Here is a 26,691-nt window from a genome sequence, read left to right as displayed (position 1 = left end):
TATTGCACCCTGAGTTCTGAATATGCACAAAGCATCTGATTTATGTCATAATTGCTTAATTTTGTATGTCTTTTTTAGAATGGAAAGGAAGTAACAGGCTTTCCACCCTCCCCCCAATCTCTATCTGCCTGTTGTTAATAGGTGGCATAATGGTCTGAGTGAGCTGAGGAAATTGTTTAGAATTTTGCTTAGTTCTAGGTCAGAGGCTTGCTGGTTTTCATTTCCTAATTTTTTGAAGAAAAACTCCTTGCAAGATTAACCTGAAAACCCATGTATGTCTCAAACAGTATATTGCTCAGGCCTCATTTATTCTTCAACATATGTTATTTTGAGTAACATTGTGTGTGTGTGTGTGTGTGTGTGTGTGTGTGAGAGAGAGAGAGAGAGAGAGAGAGAGAGAGAGAGAGAGAGAATTACTTTTCAATGTGTTTTGTTCTATTAGGCTATAAATATTAATAATATTAATAGGTGACATTTATTGAGTGCTAAAATTCTATCCTGTACCAAATGAATTACCAAAGTAGACTTGGATAAAAAAATGATCCTAATTATGGCAACTATTTACTGATCCCTAAATATATATCAGGTATTATGCTAAATACTTCACACGTATTACTTTATTTAAACTCTAAATAACCCTCTACAGAAGGTTCTTTTTTTTTAATTTTTTTTAACGTTTTCATTTATTATTGAGAGACAGAGAGAGACAGAGCATGAGCAGGGGAGAGGCAGAGAGAGGAGGAGACACAGAATCAGAAGCAGGCTCCAGGCCCTGAGCTGTCAGCACAGAGCCGGACACGGGGCACAAACTCACAAACCGCGAGATCATGACCTGAGCTGAAGTCAGACGCTTAACCGACTGAGCCACCCAGGCGCCCCAGAAGGTTCTTTTTTTAAACTCCATTTTACAAATGAGGAACAGAGATACAAATATTTATAATAGTTTTCTAAAATTTGTATACCTAGGATTTGGAAGTTAGAGTTTAAAACAAGTTCGTTAAAAAAATAAAAAATAAATAAAACCAGTTCATTAGAATCTCAATCCTATGCTCTTTACTTTACTGTCTCTCTCTCTCTATTTAAAATAATTCTAATGAATGCATGTTTTACTCCTCTTCCTGACCCTTACATCATGACTCTTACATCTTGTTGGAAAAGAAACTAAAGCTTGGGAGGTCAAAGGGCACACATTATTGTAATTCTCTTCCTAACAACCTCACCAAGTGAGGTCTCAAGTCATGTTTGAATTCCTCTGAGAATGGGGAGCTCAACTCATCTAAAAAAAAAACCAATTTTATCCTTCAATATCTATTATCATTAGACAACATGAGTTACTTTGGGAGAATAAAAGGAAAAACATTATCTTTTTTTATGTTTAACAGTTTACAAATCCTACATACCTTGTTTGATTTTAATCTCCAAATCATCCAATGTATTAGTTCAAAAATGTACTAACAGTTATCCCTATTTTATAAATAATGAAACTCACCAAAAATTAGGTGCCTTAATTAATTCAGCCATTCAATCAACTTTTGCCTGTATCTTCTATATGCCTATTACCTTCTTAACTACTGGGGATAGAGAAATAAATAAAATATAGCTTGCTCCTAAGGGCTTTAGAGATCATGGCATTCTATGGGCTCAAATTCTTTCAGTGGTACAACTCTGTTTCCTTTCCCAGCAATGAACTGTCATCGTTAGAAAAATTCAAGTAGTACCCATTGTGATGGTATGATTTCCTGAGGGTTTCAAAGCTCTCATAAAATGGTGGTGTTCTCCAAGCACTTGTATAAAGAATATCCTGGAGAATGATTCACACACATTTACACACATCACATATATTTATACATACATCCACATGTGCGTGTGTGTGCAAACACCACTCACAGTTATGTCTAGAATTAAGCACTTATCATTTGTAGGTGTGCACTTTAAGGACACCTTTTTTCAGCCATACAAATGAGAAGAGACAGAGGAGATCACAGAGCATGCTTTAGAGACAAGTTTGGAAGTACGTCACTTCTGCCCATTTACCACTGGTCAGAACTCAGTCATATCATCTCACCTAGATATGAGAATGATGGGGAAATGAAATCTTGCAGTGTGCTCAGGGGGGAAATGCAATGGTTGCATAAATATAGTATCAGCTCTGCTTAATTTAAGGTTTAAGAATTAATTATTAATAATATAACAGGTTAAGGAGAAAAAACATCTAAGTATTTCTATAGGTATAAAAGAAGATGTTTAAAAAAAATTTAACTTCTATTCATGATATTGAAAAACAAAACAAAGCAATTCTGAGCAAACCTCCAGCAGTCATCACAGTTAATGATGACACATTGAAAGCATTATTTCTAATACCTGGCCTTAGTTAAGAATATATGCTGTTTTACTTCAATCACCATGTTATTAGTGGGTCTTTGTCAGCAAACATAAGATAAAAGAAGAAATTGTTTAAGGGTTGGAGAAGAAGATACACAAACTGCCATTATTTACAGGCAATATGTGTGCCTAGAAAACCCTCAAATATGTTACAGATAAGAATTTAGCAAGATTGATGTATACAAAATCAATATTCATTTTCATGCCCTAGCAGTAAACAGTTCAAAAACAGATTTTTAAATCCCATTTTAAAGATCATCAAAATATACAAGGTTTATCAAAATATATGCTGATATAAATATATTATATATACTGCATGTATAGTATATAATAGCATATATGTAATTAGAAATTTGTAAATATACATATATATAAATATACACATTGTACTTATTTGTGTAAAGACATCCAAAAACCTATATTAACGGAAAGATATAACAAGTTTATGGATTGGAAGTCCTAATTCTATAAAGATTCTATTAATATTATAAAAGATTTCATATTGTAGGCAGGGAATTGATGTATGGATTCAGTGCGGTGCCAACAAATATCCTAACAGGTTATTTTGGAGGGAGGAGTTGACAAGCAGTTTCTAACTTTATATGAAAGTGCAAAGTGCCAACAATAGATAGGACATTTCTGATGAAGGAGAATGAAACAAGACTTACCTCACCAAACGTGAAGCTGTAATAATTGATATAGTATATTATTAGTGTAGGGATAAACAAACTGACCAATGGAACAGAATAGCTTAGACACGGATCCTCACACATATGAAAAATAATTTAATAGCAGAGCTGGCATAGGAAGATTAGTTGAGAATGAATAGACTTCCCAGTAAATGATTCTGGGCTTGATGTTCCCCATTTCTACTGAATCATTGCCAGCAGAAAATATACTCATATCACATTCTTCCCTAAAACAGAATAGAACAAATCACAAACATCTTGGTACCTGCATTCATCCTACTACTAATCATTTGCCCGATCCCTCTAATGTGAAAACTTTTGGAAAAATTATCTGTAATAACTGCCTCCACCTTCCCATCACACATTCTCTCTTCATCCTACTGGAATAAGACTCACTTTTCCACCAGTCCATTGAGATTGTTCCTGCCGAGTTTACCAGTATCTTCTTTGGGCCAACTCCATTTGTCAGTGTTCTAGTTGTGCTCTCACTTGACCATTCTACAGTATTTTTCGCAGATGACCATTTCTTGTAATGCTTTCTTATCATGGCTTTTGGCATCCTACACCTGCCCCTCCTTCTTCCCTGGCCCCTCCTTCTTCCCTGGTCCCTCCTCAGCCTCCCCTCTGGCCCCTTCACCTCTGTGGTCCCTCTCAATCCAGGAATGCTCTGGAGATCTTCCCTTGGTCTCCTATCTTAACCAGCCTACACATTCTCCCTGGATTACCTGAATTAAGTTTGTGATTTCAAATGCAGTTTATAGTCAGGGGACTCTCACAAGTAAATCTCCAGGTTGAGTCTGTCTTTGCAAGTTGGGACTCACATATCTAGGTTTCTACTTGTCATTTTCTTGAATGACTAATGGGCACTTCAAATTTAATGTGGCCTATACTGAATTCTTGGTTTTCCCCCAATCTTGTTTCTCCCCTCCTCTATATTCCCTGCCATAGTATATGAGATGTTCCAATGATGACACAATTCTAGGCTTGTATCCTGTCTTTCCTTGAGCCCCATGCCCAAGACATTACCAACTCCTGTTTACCTCTGAAACATAATCCAAATATCACTTTTCTTCATCTCAGTGGCTACCAATCTTTTATATCCTAAACTAGTCTGACCTTCTGCTTCCATTCTTGTATCTCTACAATCTATTTTCTATTCAATAGTCAAAGTGTTCTTTTAAAAATGCCAATCAGTTAAGTAGGCGATGGGGATTAAGGAGTGCACATGTCATGGTGAGCACTGGATGATGTATGGAAGTGTTGAATCATTGTATTATACACCTGAAACTAATATAACACTGCATGTTAACTATGTTAGAATTAAAATAAAATAAAATAAAAGCAAACATCAGATTATACTATGCTCAAAACCCTTCAATGGCTTCTCATTATACTTTGAATAAAAATATGAATACTTAACCTTAGCTTATAAAGTAGGGACTGATCACCCCTGCCTTCCTCTCAGACATAGCCATTCTCCCCCTTCATCTTCATATGGATGGACTTTTCTTAGCATTTAGATCTCAGCCAAAATGTCACCTACTCAGAGAAGTCTTCTTTCAACAGTCATTCCAAAGTAGCCACCCAGGTACTTTCAAACATACCAACCTATTTTCATTAGTACACAGCACTTTACATTATCTAATTATTTCCTTATGTTTTAAATTTTATTTATAAATAGATACATGTACGCCTTCCTTTATTAAAATGTAGGTTTCATGAAAACAGGAGTATTGTCTACTTTCAATGCTGCAATATCTTCACTCAAAACATTTTCTGATCCAGAGAAGAAATGCAATAAAAATTCATGTTGCATGATTATATCATTGTCATGGCATCTGGTCTTGCTGGATACTTGTGTTTTGCTATAGTGGCTTCTTTAGTCTAGGAAATCGATGCAGATGCATATTAAAGCAGTAATCAAAGCAACAACAAAAAACCAAAATATACTTAATGTATTTTAGAAGTTGGAAGACTGTTGTATTAATTTTAACTATAGTAAATTAGATTTAATTGGATTACCACATTAATTGTGCCTGGTTGATCTGATAGGAGCAGGTTGAGAATGCACATTTAGAATTGAAACACTTTGCTTTGTAATCATAGCTGCCAAGTCAATGTTTTTAAGGCAGAGAAAGAAGTCAATAACATTTGAGTAGTTTGGGGCAGGAGCCAGGGACAAATAATATGTATACTATCATGTGAGAGCCACTATAAAATCAATGGAACTTCTGAGATTAAAAGTATTAGACTGGGGTGCCTGGGTGACTCAGTCAGTTGAGCATCTGACTCTTGATTTCAGCTCAGGTCCTGATCTCCTGATTTGTGGGTTCAAGCCCTGCATCAGGCTCTGTGCTGATATCATGGAGCCTGCTTGGGATTCTCTGTCTCCCTCTCTCTCTGCTCCTCCCTGCTCTCCAGCTGTCTCAAAAATAAAGAAAAAAGTAAATATTAAAAGAAATATTAGACTAATGAATCCAAAATTTTATTCACTGATATTTTTCTCCAGGATTATTTTGCTAAGCAGGAAGAGTAGCTATTCGCCAAAGAAGGGCAACATTAAATTTAAAATAAAAATATTCTTATCACACACGTAGATGTACCTTATCAAAGAAACTTAAATACAAAACAAAACTTTTTTTTACCCCCCCCAAATTTTTTAAATGTGACTAGGCTCATATTCATTGTAGGTTCTCAGTTCCAAGTTGTCTTAGTATATCCAGAATAATAGAGAGCCCATTAGCTAGATCTTTAACACTATGAGTGGATTAACTCAAAATGACTTTTTACACAATAGGGTTATTTTTTTCATATTAAAAAATTAATATTCTTGCAAAGTAGAAATTCTGGAGTAAAAAGCCTAAGGAATATTAAAAAATTCAACTGTGTAGAGAAAAGTATTAATATTTTGTGATTGTATTTTCATTTTAAATATTATTTACTTTTATTTTTGCATACTACTTTCATTTTAAACTTAATTTGTGAATACATGAAACCTTCATATGATTTCAAAATCAAAACTGTATTAAATGTTTACATTGGAAACTCTTACTTCCCTTTATCCTTATTCTTCCTGCCATCATACACACACACTCCCTATAGCTAACTACCTACTTTGATTTGTCTCATGTTTATTCTTCTTTCCATGATTTTTTCTGTGTGAATAAAGACAAATACAAATATATGTTCTTAGTATTATCTCTTTATTACTTAAAATATAACATTCTGAATACTTATTTCTAAACAAACTATATTTTTTCCTCTGTATAATATATATAGCTCTGTAGAGAGGTAATATACAAATTCTCTGTAGATATGACTTATTTTATTTTTATGGCTGTATAACACTCCATTGGACAGATGCATCATAGTCTTTAATCAATTTTTCATCGAGAAACACCTGAGTTGTTTCCAATTCTGCTGTTTGTAATGCAAACAACCTTGCAAATATGTCATTTCTTATCATTCTGAGTATGATAAATATCACTAAAGTGGCCTCTATAAGAATTTTACCATTTTGGGGCACCTGGGAGGCTCAGTAGATTAAGCACCCAACTCTTGGTTCGGCTCAGGTCATGATCTCACCGTTCGTGAATTTGAGCCTCACATTGGGCTCTGTGCTAACAGTGCAGAGCCTGCTTGGGATTCTCTCTCTCTCTCTCTCTCTCTCTTTCTCTCTCTGTCCCTCCCCCACTTCCACTGTCTCTGCCAAATCAGTTAACTTAAAAAAAAAAAAAAAAGAATTTTACCATTTTGCCCCCTACCACCTCCTACCATAAGAGTGCTGCTTTCAGAGTCCGAATGTCCATTGATGGATGAATAGATAAAGCAGATGTGGTATACATACACACACACACACACACACACACACACACAAAATGGAGTATTACTCGGCAATCAAAAAGAATGAAATCTTGCCATTTGCAACTACGTGGATGGAACTGAAGGGTATTATGCTAAGCGAAATTAGTCAGTCAGAGAAAGACAAATATCATATGATTTCACTCACATGAGGACTTTAAGAGTCAAAACAGATGAACATAAGGGAAGGGAAACAAAAATAATATAAAAACAGGGAGAGGGACAAAACATAAGAGACTCTTAAATATGGAGAACAAACAGAAGGTAACTGGAGGGGTTGTGGGAGGGGGAATGGGCTAAATGGGTAAGGGGCATTAAGGAATCTACTCCTGAAATCATTGTTACACTATATGCTAACTAATTTGGATGTAAATTAAAAAAAAAATAAAATTAAAAAAAAAGAGCGCTGCTTTCTTTACCAACAGAATATCTTGCCAAACTTTTGTAATTTTGCAAAAGCATGTTATATTTACACAAGTAAATATCACACTGCATATGCAATTTCAGCAGCAACTATTAAGGATTATATTGAACATAATTGTAGTTCAAAGAAGTAGAGAAAAGCAAAGTAGGTGTTACCATAAGTCAAAGGAGATTTTTTTTTAAAGTTCAGTGTAAAATGCAAATGTGATTAAGTTCTAGGTTGTCTTCTTCCTGCTAAAGACATTTTTCTTCCAATTAAACTTTCCAATTTTAAAATGTATTTATATAGAAAGTTGTTTAACTTATAAAACAATCATACTTGGTTGTTAAAAAAAATTATTAAAATCATTGTATCAGCATCTCAATTTACATTGGAACTATACGTTTAGTTATTATACAGCTTTTTCCAAGGTTGAACCACGGCTTTTCTACTTTATTTTTATTTACTTATTTTTATTTTTTTAATTTTTATGTTTGAGAGCGAGAGTGTGAGTGGGGGAGGGGTAGGGAGGGAGACAGAGGATCAGAAGCAGGATCCGTGCTGTCAGCACAAGCCCCATGTGGGACTTGAACTCACAAACTGCAAGATGATGACCTGAGCCAAAGTCTGATGCTCAACCAACTGAGCAACCCAGGTGTCCCTTCACTTTGTTTATAAGCACACAAAGTGTTTATTAGTTATATAAGATAAAAGTTTAAATGGGAATATTTTAATTATCATCAATTTTCTGGTCTATTGAAAATGGCTTATTGAACTCTTATTTTTAGGGGTCCCAGGTTTCCCCATAATAGACATTATATAGCTATGTTTTTGCTCGTCATATTTCTGTTCCATAATGAGACATAAACTCCAAAAGAAAAGAATTTTTTTTCTTTTTCTCCTACTGCCATAGACTTCATTTCAAACCTTTGACCTTTACCACCTTCTGAACAGCTGACATTTCTTTTTCTAGCTGAGAAATAATGAATGTTGTAAAATGGTATATATTGTTGGACACAACATACAAAAAGTCAAAGTCCCAGTAATTAATTGAGACGGTTTAGCAATTGAACTCAGCCCTCTCCAAATAAAGACCCTTAACCTTGCCAAGGACATTCTATCCTGGGCTTCCAAGAACAAGAACGTGTCACTGATCAGTTCCTACTATTGAGAGTAGAGAGTGGGGTAAAGGGGGGATTTTCTTTGGCTACTATCTAATTTCAGTACCTTGTATACTGTGGACTCTCCCTGAAAATCATTGGATAATTAAAGGTTAGAGATCCCTTACCAGAACTTGAGAATTAGTAGTGGATTTTAAAACCTTAGTTTCTTACAGCCTTCTCACAAGGAACCATTGGAAGGTTTGTTTCAAAGTATGTTGTATAGGTATTAATTTATATGTATTAATTTCCTTTGACTGCTGTAACAAATTCCCACAAATTTGTTGTCTTGAAACAACAGGAATTTATTCTGTCACAGTTCTGGAGTCCAGGAGTAGGAAATCAAGGTATATAGGCAGGGCCAGACTTCTTTCAGAGGCTCTAGGAGGGAGCTTTTCCAGTTCTGTGAGCTTTTCTTGGCTTGTGACCGACTGTGTTTTTCCAGTTTCTTGCATCTATTTCCACATGGCCTCCTGTGTGGATATCATATCTGCCTCTTTTATAAGGATATTTGTGATTATATTTAAGGATCACCTAGATAATCTAGGATAATTCCCTGTCAGGATTCTTAACTTAATTACATCTGGAGACCTTTTTTCTCTGGTAAAAGAACATTTACAGGTTCCAGGAGTTAGGACCTGCTATCTTTGGGTGGCCATTATTCAGAGTACTATACTACATTTAAAAATTTTCTTGAACTGTCTTTCATAGTCCTTACTGCAAAGCAGAAATTTAACCTCTAGTTTCCAAAATGCGTCTATCCAACCCTGCTTTCTCCTGTCATTTTTCTTTGCTTTAAAAATCTATTTGTATGTTTTTTCTTGGTATGCAAGTAAAATGCGCTCATTGTTTTAAAATTATTTTAAAAGTAGGAAAAACTTAGCAAAATAAAAATCATCTATGACCTGAATATTCCAAGATAATCACTCCTAACATTTCCATTTCTCCCCTAAGCATTTAGTATCCTCAGCATATAGTACATAATAAATATACAAATGATGAAAAAACAAATAAGCAAATGAACTAATAAATTGCATTGTAGCTTTCTATCATATAAAGAAAGTGGAACTTGAACTTCAGGAGGGTCAAGCTGCATCTCTGCACTTTAACAGCTACACAGCTGCATGCTACTCAATCTATTTATGCCTCAACATTCCTGCTGTGTAATGGACAGATAGAATTGTAACTCCACATAGGGTTTTTTAGAAGATTACAGTAATCAGAGAAGTTGGCACATAAGTCTCAGTAGATGTAGCTGTAAGGTTCAAGCTGGAAAAGGGGGATTTCACTCCAAAGGGAAGACTTTAGAGTAGAAATTGTTGGGGGATGGATTTTATGTCAACTTTTGGATTTTTTTCTTCCAAGTATAATCTTTCAAAAATGGCATGGAACACCATCAGAGAATTAGTGAGATATTTTAGTCAAATTTCTGAGGACTGTGGTATTTAAAAGGGATTCATATATTTGATAAGCATGAGTAAGGTCATTTCTAAGGTCTTTACCAATTTTGAGAGTGTGATTATAGAATTTTGATTTTTGAATAATCGTGTCTTCATTTTCCCACATTTCTAATCTGTTCTCCCCCTGTTGTCAAGGAATTTCTTCATTTTCCAGTAAATCAAAAACATGTAGACAATGATCTAAATGTAGCTAGAATGGTAATGGCCATGTTTCCAGAGTGAATATTCATGCAGGAGGACTCCATTGGGGAAGAAATTGTTGTGCTTCTGTTCTGTCCAGAGTGGGTGTTCACATGGGTCCTTGTGTCTGAGAAGAAAGGGTTAAAAGCTTTTAAATGAATTATATCAAAATATATTACATATTTTTCTCCATCACAATTAGTGCACAATTAATTAGCATCCTAGGATCTGAACATATGTAATAATATTATGCAAATGCTGTTTTAAATAAAAATGAGCCCAGAATGACAATGCTTCTCAAGTGCTAAATCTGCAGTTAATAGAAAGTAGCAACATGAGACATTTATATAGAGAATTTATTTCTATTTATTCAGTAATTATAAGATAGTCTCATGCTATTATGTTTGCCATGGTTAATTTAAATAATGGTTTGAAAATATTACATCTATTATTTTGAGGAAAAACAGCACATTCTACAACGAGCACAGCTTTATGAATACTGTGCTACTTTCTCTACAAGACAATTTATAACAGCGCTTAGGTCAGTGGTCCCCAAAGAGTTAGCACATCAAAATTACTTTGGCAGATTCTAAAACTGTACAGATTTGCAAGTCTCCCCTTCACTTCCCTCCCCAACAACATTCCAGGAATTTGGTGTAACTCATTTCACAGGCTAAGAAGAAACTTAAAAACTCTTCATAAAACTTCTTCAAACTGCTTTAAATAGCAGTAATTGATTAGAAGTAGGAACATAAACTGGGTTAATAATCAAAGATACAGTCCTTAAAGCAGCTTGAATTCATTTACTCAATAATTTTTTGTTCAAATTTGTGTTAGGAATTTACTGTGCCGGGATCTTCGCCTCCCTGAGCTTCATTTCCTCATCAATAAAATGAGAAATACCTAGATCACAGAGTCACTGAGCATATTAATGATATAAATAGCATACATATTGGTTTAGCAAGGTAGCAGGTAAGAAATGTTAGCAAACATCATTATCAATCTCATGCTATGCTATTTATTATTAAGATTGTTAATTAGAGATTTGTTTGTTTTGGTTAGTCTAGCCTTTCAAACATGATAGTCAGTAAAAAATAACTTAAAATTTTCTAATTAGTTTACCTCCCTGTTTACTTGATTAGATAATAATATTAGCAGATATATATTGAACCTTTACTAGAACTACCTCATTATTTGGAGATTAGTAAAACATGGGGCCACACTATCTTTGGGGCTTCTGGGATACACGAAAGATTTTTTTTATATTAAACACAGCTAAGAAATAGTATGTATTAGGCATTTTTCTACAAACTACCCATATTAGCTCACAGTGATTTTATGAAGTCAGTTCTATTTTTAATCTCATTTTAAGAATGTAGAACCTGAGTCAAAGGGAGGATACCTGTCTTGCCTGAAGTTAGTGGGCTAATCGGTGGTAGAGGGGGAATCTGAACCCAGAGCAGATTTACCTAACCACAGAATTAAGTGTCATTGGTAGATTGTTACATGGCTAGAGTTGTTCTGGGTACAATTTTAGATATTTGTTTTCTAATTTTCTACCTTCCCTGTGTGATCCTAAGATCCAGGAGTGCAAAGACATTATTGGATTTTCTCACCATTATATCCTTTGTGCCCAGGAGGGGGCCTGAGTCATGCCAGGTGTTGTTTAATAAATATTTGTTGAATGACTTAATAAAAGTACTTGCTGCAAAGAAAAATTAAAGTAAAATCAACCTATGGTACTATAAAAAAACTTCTGAATAATAGTTTCCCCTTGATGTCATTTCTCAACCTCTGTCTAATTGCATTAAAAATACACATATATATTGTCAAGCTGAGACTTTGCCCAGTCCATGATGTTCATGATCACTGTTAGTGCTGGAAAAAAAAATTCTTACTATTAAGTTTATAGAAAGTAACAGAGCTACTGCACATGCATACATTTTTTTTTTCAATCCAAATTCCAGATAGGAAGATTACTATACTTATTTTCAACATGATCTTGCTTTACCCCAATATCTGGTGGTTTTGGCTCAGTGATTTAACTAGAGAGGAGCTTCTTTTTTTAAAAGCAATTTCAGCTATTTAGCTGAAAATGAGATACTATTACGGTTCTGAATATGTTTCTTTTGCCAACTCTTAGCTCTTAAGCTATAAAATATTTTGTTTAATGTATTATCTCATTTTGAAATTTTAAAAATTGTTTAGAAAGAGATATTCCCTGGAGGGATAAAAAGTAAGCTTAATTCCATTCTGAATATGCTGATTAGTTATTGACATCTAATTACTACCATATGTACTGAACTCTGATCAAAAAGGTTACATCTCCTTCTTATACTTGATTCTCTTCTCTGTGATCATCCAAAATTTCCAGTGAGGCATATTGAACATCAGGGGTAATATGCCATTTCTTAGAAAACTGAAAGCACTTGCACCCTGACTATTTTGTTACTCCAGATCCCAGCAAGAAATTGATGGCTCCACCTTAAAAGTGCTAATTGTAGAGTGTATGATAAAGAAACCATTTATAAAGTGTTGGGAAGGTTCATAGAAACCCACAGATAGGGAAAACATCCTGGGTCTGTTAGAGCCACTAGAACCTGGGGAAGCCTGCAAATTTAGGAGATGTGGACTAAGGTATCCAATGCAACTAAGGCCAATTTTCTGGCTAGCTTGGAGGAGGATAGGTCAATAAATATCTCAGTCTGTCTCTTTTGTGGCCTTCTGATTTTATGCTATGATTTCTCAAATCCAACCTGAAGTCAACAGTCAAGAGAGCCTGGTTTATGCAATTTATAGAGATTAGTTTCCAGGGGTACAGAATAGAGTGATAGGTGGAAAGAAGATGGGGGGGGGGGGCAAATAGAGAACATCCAATCCAGCTATTACCAGGAAATTAATGACTATCACACAGTTTTGGCTCAAATACATGGACTCAGTGGAGTTTAATTCTTACTAATTCCCCATTTCAAATAAGAGGTATCACCTTTCTTCTAGATATACAGAAGAGAGAAACTGAAATAATCTTTGACTCTTTCTTCTTCATTCTCTATGTTTAAACTGTGCCCAGTTTCTATTTCCAAAAATTGTATCTCCAGTAATGCATTGCTGATGCAAATTTATGCCATTTCTGCTGCCAATACATTTGTGTAAGTCTTGATGTTGTCATCTATGACAAATTAATTGCTTCATAGTAACAAATTTTTAAGAAGTTGGTATTCCTCAATCTCCATCTGCTTTGCTCAAGAGTCTACTCTTGTTCTCAGTTGTGGATGTTAAGTGCAGCGTCCTCTGCCCAAGGGTAGACTTTCCAGGGGGTGTCCTCAATGTCACCAAATCATTACCTCCTAATTATTCTTTCATGTGAAAATTCTCTTATTCTAATGTGTTATGCACATATGGCTCTAATTACTGCTTTTGTTGATGTGATTTCCTCCATTTTAGAAGATTACCCCTACCTCACTAAATATTAAAATCTAATCTTCCTTTAAAAATTATTTTTTCATATTACCTTTCTTAACTAATCAGACTACACTAATGACACTCTCTTCTTAAACTCTTATATTTGTTTGGTTTTCTATATACTTTGGTACTTATTTCATGTATAGTCATATAATATGTTATTCTTATATTGAAAGTAAAGAGTTTATTTCTTTTCCATACTTCACACCGTCTGAAATAATATCTGACATATGGTAGTGTCTCAATAAACTACTTCTCAATCAGATTGGGCACTTTTATTTTACTTGCTCACTAGTTGTTTATTTGTTTGCTTAGCTAATTTAGAGTACTCTGGAAGAATTAACTAAACCCATACAAACAGTGCATACTTTTTGACTACTAATTTCTCTCTTAGGGCTTTGTCCTTTAGAATAAGTTAAGGAGGAGCTCAAAGATTTAGCTTCATGGATGTTCATGAAAATATTCTTTATTATAACACTTGAAGAAAACCATAAATACTTTACATGAACAGAGGGTGTAAAAGTATGTATATTCAAGCAAGCACTATACTATTCAGCTTTAAAAAATTATGTTGGGGCACCTGGGTGGCTTAGTCTGTTAAGTGTCCAAGTAGTTGGCTCAAGTCATGATCTCACAGTTCATGAGTTCGAACCCCCTGTCAGGCTCTGTGCTGACAGTGTGGAGCCTGCTTGGGATTCTCTCTCTCCCTTTTCCTCTGCCTCTCCCCTGCTTATGCTCTCTTTCTCTTTCTCTCAAAATAAATAAACTTTAAAAAATTAAAATTAAAAATGATATCAATTATTAAATTGGCATACTAACAATACATGATTTTTAAGTTTCGAAGCAGATAATAAATAAGGCTTTATTTTGATTACTTTTTAAATAAAAATTACTGTAGCTGTTACTACACACATATACATAAATATATACAAATACAGGAAGATGTATAAGTGCTAACATTAGTTATCTATGGTGGTGGGTAAATTATAGATTTTTAAAATTTCTCTGCATTTTTTAACAATATCATATTACAGAGTATTTGAAATAACTATCACAGTTAAGACTCTTCTTTTAGTTATAGACTTTAACTACATGGTTTCTGTACAAGGTGATCAAGTTAAATTACTAGATTTCAGTTAAATTACTTTATTTTATAATTGAATGACAATGAATTAACCACAGCAAATGTTTGTCAATTACAATATATCCTGCCCTAAACATTATCTACTAATACTTGAACTATTATGCTCTCATCATAATTTTCTTGGAAAACAGCTAAAATATGAAATCTGGAAGATGTCAAATTTTAAAAGTGAAAATAAAAATTTCAGCCAGAAGTAGCTATTTCACATGTATGAAAAGGAAAACAAAGAATAGCACTACTCTGTCTTTTAATAATCAAGTGAGGTACTTTGGGATTTCATGGAAGAGACTGACTCATGCAAGAGAATTATTTATGCAGGAGAGTGGCTTGAATTCAACTTACAGGATATATGTACATTTTAAGATCCTAAGTAGGGCCTGAAGACATAGAATTAAACAGGAGTCATGTGTACACACATTCAAACATACAGGCATAAGTGAATATTGTATTTGTCTGGAAGGTTAGATGCTATATTCTAACACCCAGCTAAATCACAAATTTAATTACTTCACAAAATCATTTCAGGAAGTAAAACAAACTCTTCATTGAAACAGCTGATTTTTATCACTTTATATCGAAACCATATAGATTAAACCTATATATTAAAAAGTCTTAATTATGATGAATATTTTCAAAGTGTTTTGTAATTTAAAAAATTATTGAAAACACCAGAAACTGGTGATCCATGGGCCAAGGACCCTAGATATGATGAGAAGTAAGAAAATTTACTTCCTGGAGGAGGAAAAAAAAAAGGTAGTACCTCTAAAACTTCCTCTTGTAAGCAAGGAGAGGGAGGGGGATGTCTAACCTATAATTCCTTAGGTTTTAGTTAGGGAGTGCTACGCTGTAACACTCTAAGCCTAGATGTAGGGACAGAGTTGATGACTATAATTTTCTGTGCCAAATCAGGTAGGATGAAACCTGAGTAAAATATTACTTGAGCTAAATATTGCTTCAAACTGGCAAAACTGGATGATATAATCTTGTTGACAATAACATAGGCTTTTAAATCCAGCATTCTTGGTTTATAATCTTGGCTTTACTACACTAACAGTACTTATTCACTCAACAATATACTTTTTTTCAGCGTTAGCCTTATGTTAGGCAAAATACTAGGCATTGGTGGTAAATTAGAGAGCAAAACACACATTATCCTTACTCCTTTACAGTTTAATGATGGAGATAGACATTAATCAAATAATTTTACAAATAGCATAGTTACATACAGTAGTAAATCATCCAGGAACATTTTCTGGAAGCTATACAAGTATATTTTGGATGTAATCAATCTGTGAAATGGTTATAAAACAATCCAGGAAAGAATACAGTCCTAAGGTAGATGGGAGTATGATACTATTTATAGAAAAGGAGTTGGCTTGATTACAGAAAGTCATAGAAAGCATCAGAAGCATAAGAGCAGAAAAATGAGCTTATAGATTTGGGTGGAAGTAGACCCAAAGGTCTATTGATCTGAGGACAAATAAAAGTCGTTGAAGATTTTTAAGCAAGAAAGTTGCAAGGTGAAGTTTCTGTTTCTAAAGATACTTGGAATGCATTAAGAAAAAAAATGGATTGAAAGATGTTTGAGTATTATGGAGAATTCAGTGAATGGACTTTGAAACATACAAGACCACAAACAATAGTCACTTGAGTGTTAGTACAGATATACTAAGGATGATGACTCCTACATTTCTGGCTTTTGCAACTGATTGGAAGAAGATGCCAGTCACAAAGCTAGTGAATACCTAAACAGGACCAAAATTAATTGCATTTTAATTTGACTAAACTTAGTTTAAGATGCTTTTGCTATGCAAATGGAAATGCAAATAAGTTATTGGATATAAAGTTCTGAAAATTAGAGAGTCCTGAGTTAGAAATACTAATCTGAGGGGTGCTTGGCTGGCTCAGTCAGTGGACCCTGCGACTCCTGATCTCAGGGTCGTGAGTTCCAGCCCCATGTTGGGCATGAAGCCTAGTTAAAATTAAAAGGAGAAGAAGAAAAAGAAGAAGAAGAAGAAGAAGAAGAAGAAGAAGAAGAAGAAGAAGAAGCAGAAGCAGCAGCAGCAGCAGGGGGAAGGGGAAAAATATTAATCTGATATTCATTGGCTTATAGTTGGTTATTGAAGTCATAGACATGAATGAGATAGTTCTGAGAAAGAGAAAATAGAGTCAGAAGAGAAGGAATAATTGGATACATCTTTGAAACACTTTAATATTTAAAGGCCACTTAGAGCCAGGAAAAGAGACTCTACCAAGTCTCAAAGTAGGAGAAAAACCTGGAGAAAACCAAGAAGGTGCTTCAAGAAAGAATGGTTAATAGTGCTGAATCCTTCTGGGAAGTCAAATTTGTTGAAGATTGAGAATTGTTAAGCATGAAGCTTGTGAGAATCAGGTAATTGGAATTGTGGGTGCACAAACGAGGCTGCAGTGGACACGTGTAAAGAAATATATCGTGTAAAGAAATAGATTCAATGTAGGCAGCTCTTTGGTAGGCAAGGGGGGAAAAAGATGATAGCTGGAACAGGAGGAGTCAAAGTAGTATCTTGTAATGGGATAGAACTTTAAGTATGTCTTAGTACTGATGGAAATAATACACTAAAGAGAGAGAAATCTAACGGAAAAGGAAGGAATAATCAAGGGATGGCTATGGCAACCTTAGCTGAGTTATTTAATGCCTTCGCTTTGGTTTTCACAGCTGTAAAATGGGGAAAATAACACCTACCTTATAAGACTGTTCTAACAATTAAATAATATGATGTTGGTAGAAGGCTCAGTAAAAATTTTGGCACGCAGAATGCATTTAATAAATTGGTGCTTAAAATGAACTCGGTACCTAATACAGTATCTTATATACATTGGGTGGTCAACAAAAACTTGTTAAATGTTGAATTAATATGATTCTGTTACATGATTTTTGATTAGTTGGGAATATAAATGAGTCTGATGTGTATTACTATATACTGGATTACAGATACACTTTGAATATTTACTGATGATAATGATGATGATATCCAATATTTGCCCTCTGATGATGTTGATGTTTGGGACATTTGTGTTCACAGGGTACTATTTTTCTGCCTGGAAATAAAGTCCTTGAACATCCCTGCAATGAAGAGAGCCCAGGAAAATTCCTTTTTGAAGTAGTTCCAGGTAAGGCATTTTTCTGGTTTGATTAAGTGACTGACATTCTGTGTTGGTAAAAGTGAAGACATACAGCCTTTATTCTTCTTGAGTTGTGGCTAAGAACATTAATTTGAGAAGGCAAGTGTCAAATTTGGTTAGTTTTTACACAGATGGTGATTCCAGGTTTATACACCAGTACAAATGATGGTACACACACACGCAGTGCACATATGGCCACGTGACTATTGGAATATCCATTCATCCATGTGACTCCAGAGTTGACCAGAAGACATGGAACAGCATTTATAAGGGACTAATGGAGACAAAATTAGTTTTATAATGTTCTTGTGATGTGAAATTTACCAAGGTGTGACAGGTAGAGTGGCTTACCCAGCTGATTCACTGTAATATTTCTCCACAAACTGCATCTTGAAGGAACCTTTGCTATAAAAATAAAACAAAAAAAAATCCTCCTTCAATGACTAACTAAGTATTGCTATTCTGTACCCCAGCTTTGCTCCCAACCAAACACTTCCACATGTTTGGCTTATAGTATTGAGGATGTCTCTGCCAAGCCATTAGATCCTGCAGTTCAATTTCTTCAACATCTGTTCATTTTTTTCTAGTCATCTGCATCCCTCTTTCGGAGTACCTGATCTCCACTGAAATGTTTGACCCCCCCAATAACAATTTTTTCAAGGCCGCAATCTATTTCTTTGATCAGTTCTTTAGCCCTTCCTTCATCCTTGATGTAAGAAAAAAGGTTGAGAATGTGGTTTTTATAGCATTGGTGCTGGCTGACCCAGTTCATGCGCTACTGACCCTGATTTAATCACAGTCTAGGGTGTGTGTGAATTTATTTGGGTGACTAATATGTAATGCATATCAATAATGCTGGCACAACGGCAGTCAATAAAACATTTTTCCCAGATTTATAAATGCTGGGAATCTAAAATGTGGAAGCATATTTTTCCCCTTCACTGAAAACAGCTGTAGCACTGAGTTCATCTGGCTCATGATGGAATCCATGACTAAATGTTAATTGATGCAGCTGAAGTGCAGAAAGGTTAGTCAGATGCATTGTGTTATTTGTCTCCCCCCAGGGAGAACACATTGTAAGAAACCTGAATCTTGTTTGCTCTATTAAAATCTTTTTATACTTACTTTTTAGTGGAATACCCTGTATAGAACCAAATTCCAGATGTTGCAAAGTCTTTGAAGTATCACTGGAGGAAATTTCTTTCTCTATTTATTCACAATATTAGTGCCTATTGGCTTTTAAGTGAGCACGGTATTAAACTGACAGCTTTGACTCTGTCTCCAATAATACTAAAGGTCTGCTTTCCCATTCTGTCTACTAAATATGTAAAGATTTCATCTTTTGATGAAGGTGTTCTAATATAACATAGATGGATATTGTCAAGATTGTTCTAGAGAGAACTGGGCCTTCAAACCCAGGAAGTCTCAAAACTTCCCCTCTAAGATTGTTTCTCTAGGGGATGCATTTCATATATGGGAAATATGATATATGGCTTTTGATGAGCAAAGCTTAAGAAGTTTAAGACTCTGTGATGTGAAATCTGACGGTTGTCTTTAAAAAAAAAAAAACAAAAAACAAAAAAACAACACATTCTCAAGGAAATTTAGGTTTGCTGCAGTAATTATGGAAATAAACATACTATGCCCATAGCTCATTTGAAAAGATGCTTCCTGAATCATTAACACAATATGTAATATTTTCTAAATTAGGTCTTATAATTGAATTGTGCCAAATGCTTCTTTAAAGAGAAAGTTGGAGAAACACCATGGCTTCATTAAGAATTCAGTGTTTGTGCCATGAATTTTGGTCATTGAGGCTTTATTGGTGTGTCCCTCCAATTAAAATAGAATTTCCAGACAAATGCTGCTTCTGTATTTGTATGAAAATGTGGGAATCTAAATCACATGATTTTTAACCATTTTTACAATATTAGAATTACTGACTATACTGGATTTATTTTTGCAAATGAGAAGGATAAGATGATATTTTCTAATTATTCTAATTAGGTGATAGCTGGACACAGAGAATCTAGAAAGATGCAAGAATGTGTTCATTTGTCAGAAAGTGTGAGACAGAAAAGATTGCAGAAATGTGGTCAATGCTTTGTACAGTACCTTCTTTTGTAGGCCTGACTAGCAGCAGATTCTTATAACATATACTTATTCTATATTGGCTTTCTCTGAGGAATTCTCTCCATCACCATTTTTGAAAACCCATGCTACAAATGATGTTTACAGATCCAAAATGATTCTGTCTTTATGTACAAATACCTCAAGCCCAACTACCAAGGTATATCGATGGATAGGATTAAATACTTTAATCCCAACTGCCTATAATGATTTCTAACAAAACTGACAAAAAGCTTTCTGAAAGCTCTTTGCCAAACATTCTGGTACTATATATACATACACACATTTGTGTGTGTGTGTGTGCAGATATACGTAAGTTTATGTATATATGTACATATATATATATGTATATATATATCTATATATACATACATATATACATAAACTTACGTATAACTGCACACACACACAAACTATATATATATAGTTTATCTGTATATGTGCTATATATCTTTTTAATTCTTTATATTATCGAATATTATAGAATATAACTCTTTACATAGAATTATTTATAATTTATATATATCCATATATGCTATGTAGAAAGGAGTTGTTTTGTTTCATTTTTGTTTTACTTTAGTCTGAAATGTCCTCTGAAATTAAGTAATAGTCATGTGTAAATAATCAAAAAAAAGATTTTACAATAGTATCAAAGTTCTCAGTTTACATTCCCACCAACAGTGCAAGAGGGTTCCTGTTTCTCCACATCCTCGCCAGCATCTATAGTCTCCTGATTTGTTCATTTTGGCGACTCAGACTAGCGTGAGGTGATATCTGAGTGTGGTTTTGATTTGTATTTCCCTGATAAGGAGCGACGTTGAGCATCTTTTCATGTGCCTGTTGGCCATCCGGATGTCTTCTTTACAGAAGTGTCTATTCATGTTTTCTGCCCATTTCTTCACTGGGTTATTTGTTTTTCGGGTGTGGAGTTTGGTGAGCTCTGTATAGATTTTGATACTAGCCCTTTGTCCGATATGTCATTTGCAAATATCTTTTCCCATTCCATTGGTTGCCTTTTAGTTTTGTTGATTGTTTCCTTTGCAGTGCAGAAGCAATAGCACTGCTAGGAATTTACCCAAGGGATACAGGAGTGCTGATGCATAGCGGCACTTGTACCCCAATGTTTATAGCAGCACTTTTAACAATAGCAAAATTATGGGAAGAGCCTAAATGTCCATCAACTGATGAATGGGTAAAGAAATTGTGGTTTATATACACGATGGAATACTATGTGGCAATGAGAAAGAATGAAATCTGGCCTTTTGTAGCAACGTGGATGGAACTGGAGAGTGTTATGCTAAGTGAAATAAGCCATACAGAGAAAGACAGATACCATATGTTTTCACTCTTATGTGGATCCTGAGAAACTTAACAGAAGTCCATGGGGGAGGGGAAGGAAAAAGAAAAAAAAGTTAGAGAGGGAGGGAGCCAAAACATAGGAGACTCTTAAAAACTGAGAATAAACTGAGGGCTGATGGGGGTAGGAGGGAGGGGAGGGTGGGTGAAGGTCATTGAGGAGGGCACCTGTTGGGATGAGCACTGGGTGTTGTATGGAAACCAATTTGACAATAAATTTCATATTTAAATAAATAAATAAATAAATAAATAAATAAACAAACAAACATTAAAAAAATGTTCTCTGATTTTTGTATATGACTCAATTATATTTCTTTGTATAGTATATTTCCATGCAGATTTTAAACTTTTGTGAAAATCTATCTGAAAACAAATCTACCATAATTTAGGATTAATTTATTTTAGTCTTACTATTATCTCATGAAATGAATTGTGTCTGGATAATGCCATGATTTATACCATTTCACATAATTTTTTTTCCTATTTCCCTACTTGTTATTCAAAAAAGAGATGTTAGCCAAATTGGCAAATTTGAAGACTTTGCTGTCAGGCATGCCAAATTTTAGACTGGAGTGAACTTTTATGGCCAAGTGCTAAGCTTTTGGGAAATGTGGTTGAGAAAGGAATGTTGGCAGAATTTAATGTATAGTACTTGAAGTAAGAAAATGCATTCAGTCTTTTTGCTTCTTAACATGTGTTCTGGGCAAATTTTCCTTATGATGTTTAAAAAATAAACAGAATAATTAAAAGATGATGATGTCTCAACCTTCTTTGAAGAATAGTCTGTCACAGGGAGAAGACATAATGATTCAGAGGCAGAAAGGCAAAAGAAGACGAAGAAGTGTATGCTCCATAAGTGTTAGGAGCCATGTCTTTCTTCTCATCATGGCATCTCTAACACATGGTACAGTATGATGCAGGGTACTGGATGAATACTTATTGAAGTGTATATGTTTACCAGGTTCACGGCAGACTCTCAATTGTATGAAATGATTTTATTGTCAGCAATAGCTACTCCTAAATTGGCTATGCTGAACTCTTATTTCCTGCTGTGTAATACCTTTCCATCCCCTTGTGCAGCAAAGACCTCTTTGTGGTTCTAGTGGCTGAAGTGGAGGGAAATTCTGTATGTCCTCTTTCCTACTTCTCTGCTTTCCTTTCTGATAACGTTACCAAAAGAGAAATGGAAGAAGGTAGAAGTCTGTCTACACAGAAGCTATTGCTGTAGTACAACTCCTTAACACTGACTGGTTATTACATTCCTTTCCAAAAGTTGACTTGCTTATAGAGAACATTTGTGGATTGTTCAGCATCCCTAGAATTGGAAATCCACTTCACATGGTAGACTTTTCCACCTTAAGCAAGATCCTGTTAGATGGCATACCATTAGAAGGGCTCAAAAGCCAGCTGCTTTCTTTGTGCTTATTGAGCTACCAGGAAACTCATGTATCCTGGTCTGCCAAGTAGGGATAATGCAGGCTGTTTCACCATTGCTGCTTCCCTCAACCCTGTCATCTTGTCCCTTTTTCCATGAAGCATGAGCTTCAGACCCAACAGATTCAATGGATTGCTGAGCTTCATGTGATTCTACAACTTGGAGAAGGGGTGAGTGACAGTTCTAGCATACTTCAGAATTTACCAGCAACTCTCTTGTGCTTCTCTGAACTTGTTCTGATGGTTGAGAGAATTTATTTTCCTCCCCTTAAAAAAATAGGGTTTGTCTTGAAAACTTTTCTTCAAGAGGCACTTCCTCTGTCCTAGTCGTCTTCCTCTTGTTATATCAGGGTCAGGAAATGGGGTTGAGGTTTCTTCTCTGAAATGCATTCTCTATAAGGTACAACTTCCCTTGTGTTTTTCAACATAGAATGCAAATTTTTAATGTTTTTTTTCTTCAGATTTATAGACTAAAATTGCCACTTGCAACAACATGGATGGAGCTAGAGGGTATAATGCTAGTTAAAATAAGTTAGTCAGAGAAAGGCAAATACTGTATGATTTCACTCATATGTGCAAATTGAGAAACAAATTAACAAAGAAAAAAAAAAAGACAAACAAACTGCATGTCTTGAAATACAGAGAACAAAGTGGTGATTGCCAGAAGGGAAGTGGGTGGGGGGAGGGTGAAATAGGTGATGGGGACTAAGAGGACATTTATCTTGATGAACACTGAGTAATGTGTAGGATTGTTGAATCATTATATTATACACTTGAAACTACTATAACACTATGTTATCTATACTGGATATAGATGATGATAGATAGATAGATAGATAGATAGATAGATAGATAAGTTTTTTAAAAACAGTGTATTAGGGAATGCTCTCTGGAGATATCTCATCTATGAGAAAGCAAGGAGAGCAGGATTAGACAGAAGGAGAAGCTGGCCCACACCACCATTACAAATGAGGTCTCAGCTGATGCTATGGGGAGCTCTAGAGCTGGGATGCCCCTCAGGGCTGCTCTAAACTCAAGGAGCAGACCTTTTATCTTGGTATTAGCTAGTCTAGTGGTTTATGGGAAAAGAGGAGACAGATAAACTCAGGTGAAGCAGCTCCCTGTTGCAATGGAGAGCAATCTCCATGAAGGCTTCTGTGAGCCATCAGCAGCCAACATGCCAGCCTCTGGGATCTAAACAGAGCAGTAGGTTACTCATTATAGGATTTATAGCTTTATCTGTATCCCAGGCAATGTTCCAGGATCTTTACATGTATCATTAAATTTGATCTTTATCACAGCTCCATGAAGCCAGCTCTGTTATTATCTCCATTTCCAGATAAAGAAACTGAGGCACAGTGAAGTAATTTGATCAAGGTCAAACAGCTAACACTACTTTGTGTGTGTGTGTGTGTGTGTGTGTGTGTGTGTGTGAGAGAGAGAGAGAGAGAGAGAGAGAGGGAGAGAGAGAGACTGATTTATCTTTACAAAGGTAAAGTTCCAGAAAATCAAAATAAAGTTTTATATCTATCTATCTATCTATCTATCTTCTGGCATAAAAAATATGAGATATTAGAGGCTGGAGCCTGGTTTCTGAAATATGAACTTATGAATTTTTTATTATGATTAACAGAGTATGTATTAAGAGTTTTGGTACTTGATGTGAGAGTAGGCATTTTCATCTATTTGCAATTGTTTATATGTTTAAGCCTATCATAAAAATAGGCACTAGATAAAGGTGCCCACTCACAGTTCTTTTAAATGTATGTTCTCTGGTCACAAATAGTAATACTGTCATGACGAGCTGGGGAGAAAATTCACCTGCCTGCAGTAGCCTTACTTTTATGCGAATAACTATACCAGAGAAGGAATGTGCACCTGTAATTTTTTCCTCTGGAAAACGATTGCATGCTGAAGCTCCGCTTTCTTCATTACAGAACTCACTTCGCTAAAATTGTCTCTGCTTCTTCACAAACTCCCTCCATACACTGGCCAACTTATCACACACTGTCTAGCCAGCAGCAAGCACGCTTAATATTATTCACATGTTGGGAATCAGTACACCAACCCGCATAGGTATTATCCAAGGAAAGACTCATTATGAGTTTCAAGGGCAATTACCAATATTCCAGACTCTCAAAGCCCCAATTCGGCACAGTGCCCCAAATCAATAATAACTAGAACTGGGAGGCTTTCTTATCCTCTTCCTTCCTCCAGGGAAATAAAAGAGGTAAACACAGAAGAAAAGGGGATGAGAGGTGAAGATACAGCTACGGAAATGAAAAAAAAAAAAAGAGAGAAATTTTGAAGGGTAATCCAAAGTGAGTTTCATCTGCCTGGAAATAAAATTAAACCCTTCAGAAGAGAAGGTGTCATATAGCCTGCCTTTGGCCATGACTACGCTAATTATTTCCAATATCCTCTGACAATTGCATATAACTTCTGTAAATATCAATAAAGAATGTTTCTATTCTAATTATTTTGCAGAAGGATTTTTATGAGCTGAGCGAAAAGTTAGGGGACACGAGTACCTAAACAATCTAATAACTGTATTATGTATTTTTTTTGTCAGAAAAATGTAAATACCTATATAAATTGCAAATGATTTTGGGGGTTTCAAAGATTCCTAGAAACCCAACTGTAGACTATAGGTTAAGAACTGTAGTCTAAATTTGGGGTCCAGAGACTAGATTAATCTCTATCAATCTATTTATCTGCATTTTCTCCATATTTAGTTATTTATCTCTGTATTCATATGCATCTATCTATTTCACTTATGTACACACATGCATAAGTGTGGCAAAATTTTTCTCTATTATTTGTAATTACATGGTATACTATTATTCAGTTTTTACTTTTATTTCCCTGATCTAGTTGTTTTTTCTCCTGTTTCTATGATTGGATAACTCTCCAGACCTATTTCACGCATTTACAAAAAAATTCTTCCTAGGTAGAACATTTCATGGATCTGGAGAGTGTATAATTTTTCATTGACCCAAACTTGAGCCTATTTAGATGGTCAGTGCAGCTGCAGTATAGAATAGACCATATGAGAAATAGATAGTTGTAAGATATAGTCATGGATGTCTCTGAGAAAGAAAAAAGCTTGGCCCAGTTTTCGAGTTTTTGAAATAATTATTCGACATCAGCAATGATAGTTTATCATCCATGTGTGTATTTGCAATTCCCAGTAGGGTGAATAAAGTCATTGGTTATATTAATTTGCTGTCTTTAAAAACGTAAACCAGTATTTGGTGTCTATTTTGTGTGAAAATGTGGAGACATTTTAATAGTGTTCTAGCATAAAAGGCATAAAAGTTGGTCATTTTCTTGATCATTAGTTAAATATGCTGCTAAGGCATTTAATTTTATGACACTGTCTTTATCTTAACTATTTTTTCTCTTTTGTGTTAGTACTGTAAGTTACAGTTCATGCAATTCTATCTGTTACCCAAAGCAACTATGACAATCTCTTTTTTTGTCTGCCTAAGTCTGTAGGCAGCCATGAAGCTTGTATTATTTTTCTTTTCTTAGTTAATGTGTGGAAATCATTTAGAGAATGTGAGTAGGAGTTGTTTATGGTATGAAATCGTAATTCTATATACACAAGTAATTCTGAACATGAATTAAATAAATGCATTGAAAAGCAGCATGTTTTAGCTGCTATGTATTCTTTTATTTAAAAAAAAAGTGGTTGGGATTTTTCCTTCAAAATTCCCTTCCTACTTAAAATGCCTTAAAATATACATTTGAAAGAGGCTATTAAAATAATACAAAGGGCATTTTAAAATGTTTGTAATCCCTTGAAAGTTTACTGCCATGTCAACTAGAAGGCATTTGGCACATTTGTGAACCCATTTGGAGTGTG

At 34.9% G+C, this 26,691-nt stretch overlaps 1 protein-coding gene across 5 annotated transcripts in view; it reads left to right on the top strand.

The window, feature by feature from the left end:
- ARHGAP24 (Rho GTPase activating protein 24) overlaps positions 1–26,691 on the top strand; it is a 674,755-nt gene that overhangs the window by 376,409 nt on the left and 271,655 nt on the right. For 4 of the 5 annotated variants that reach the window (XM_045473451.1, XM_045473448.1, XM_045473450.1 and 1 more), the window contains exon 3: positions 17,804–17,891. In XM_045473451.1, coding sequence (XP_045329407.1) covers positions 17,804–17,891 — 88 coding nt within the window. Of the gene's footprint in view, positions 1–17,803; positions 17,892–26,691 lie in introns of those variants that run through there. The other variant, XM_045473457.1, reaches the window with a different exon arrangement.

This window comes from Leopardus geoffroyi, chromosome B1, assembly GCF_018350155.1.
Source record: "Leopardus geoffroyi isolate Oge1 chromosome B1, O.geoffroyi_Oge1_pat1.0, whole genome shotgun sequence".
Taxonomy (NCBI): Eukaryota; Metazoa; Chordata; class Mammalia; order Carnivora; family Felidae; genus Leopardus; species Leopardus geoffroyi.
This window is presented reverse-complemented; position numbering and strand designations above follow the sequence as displayed.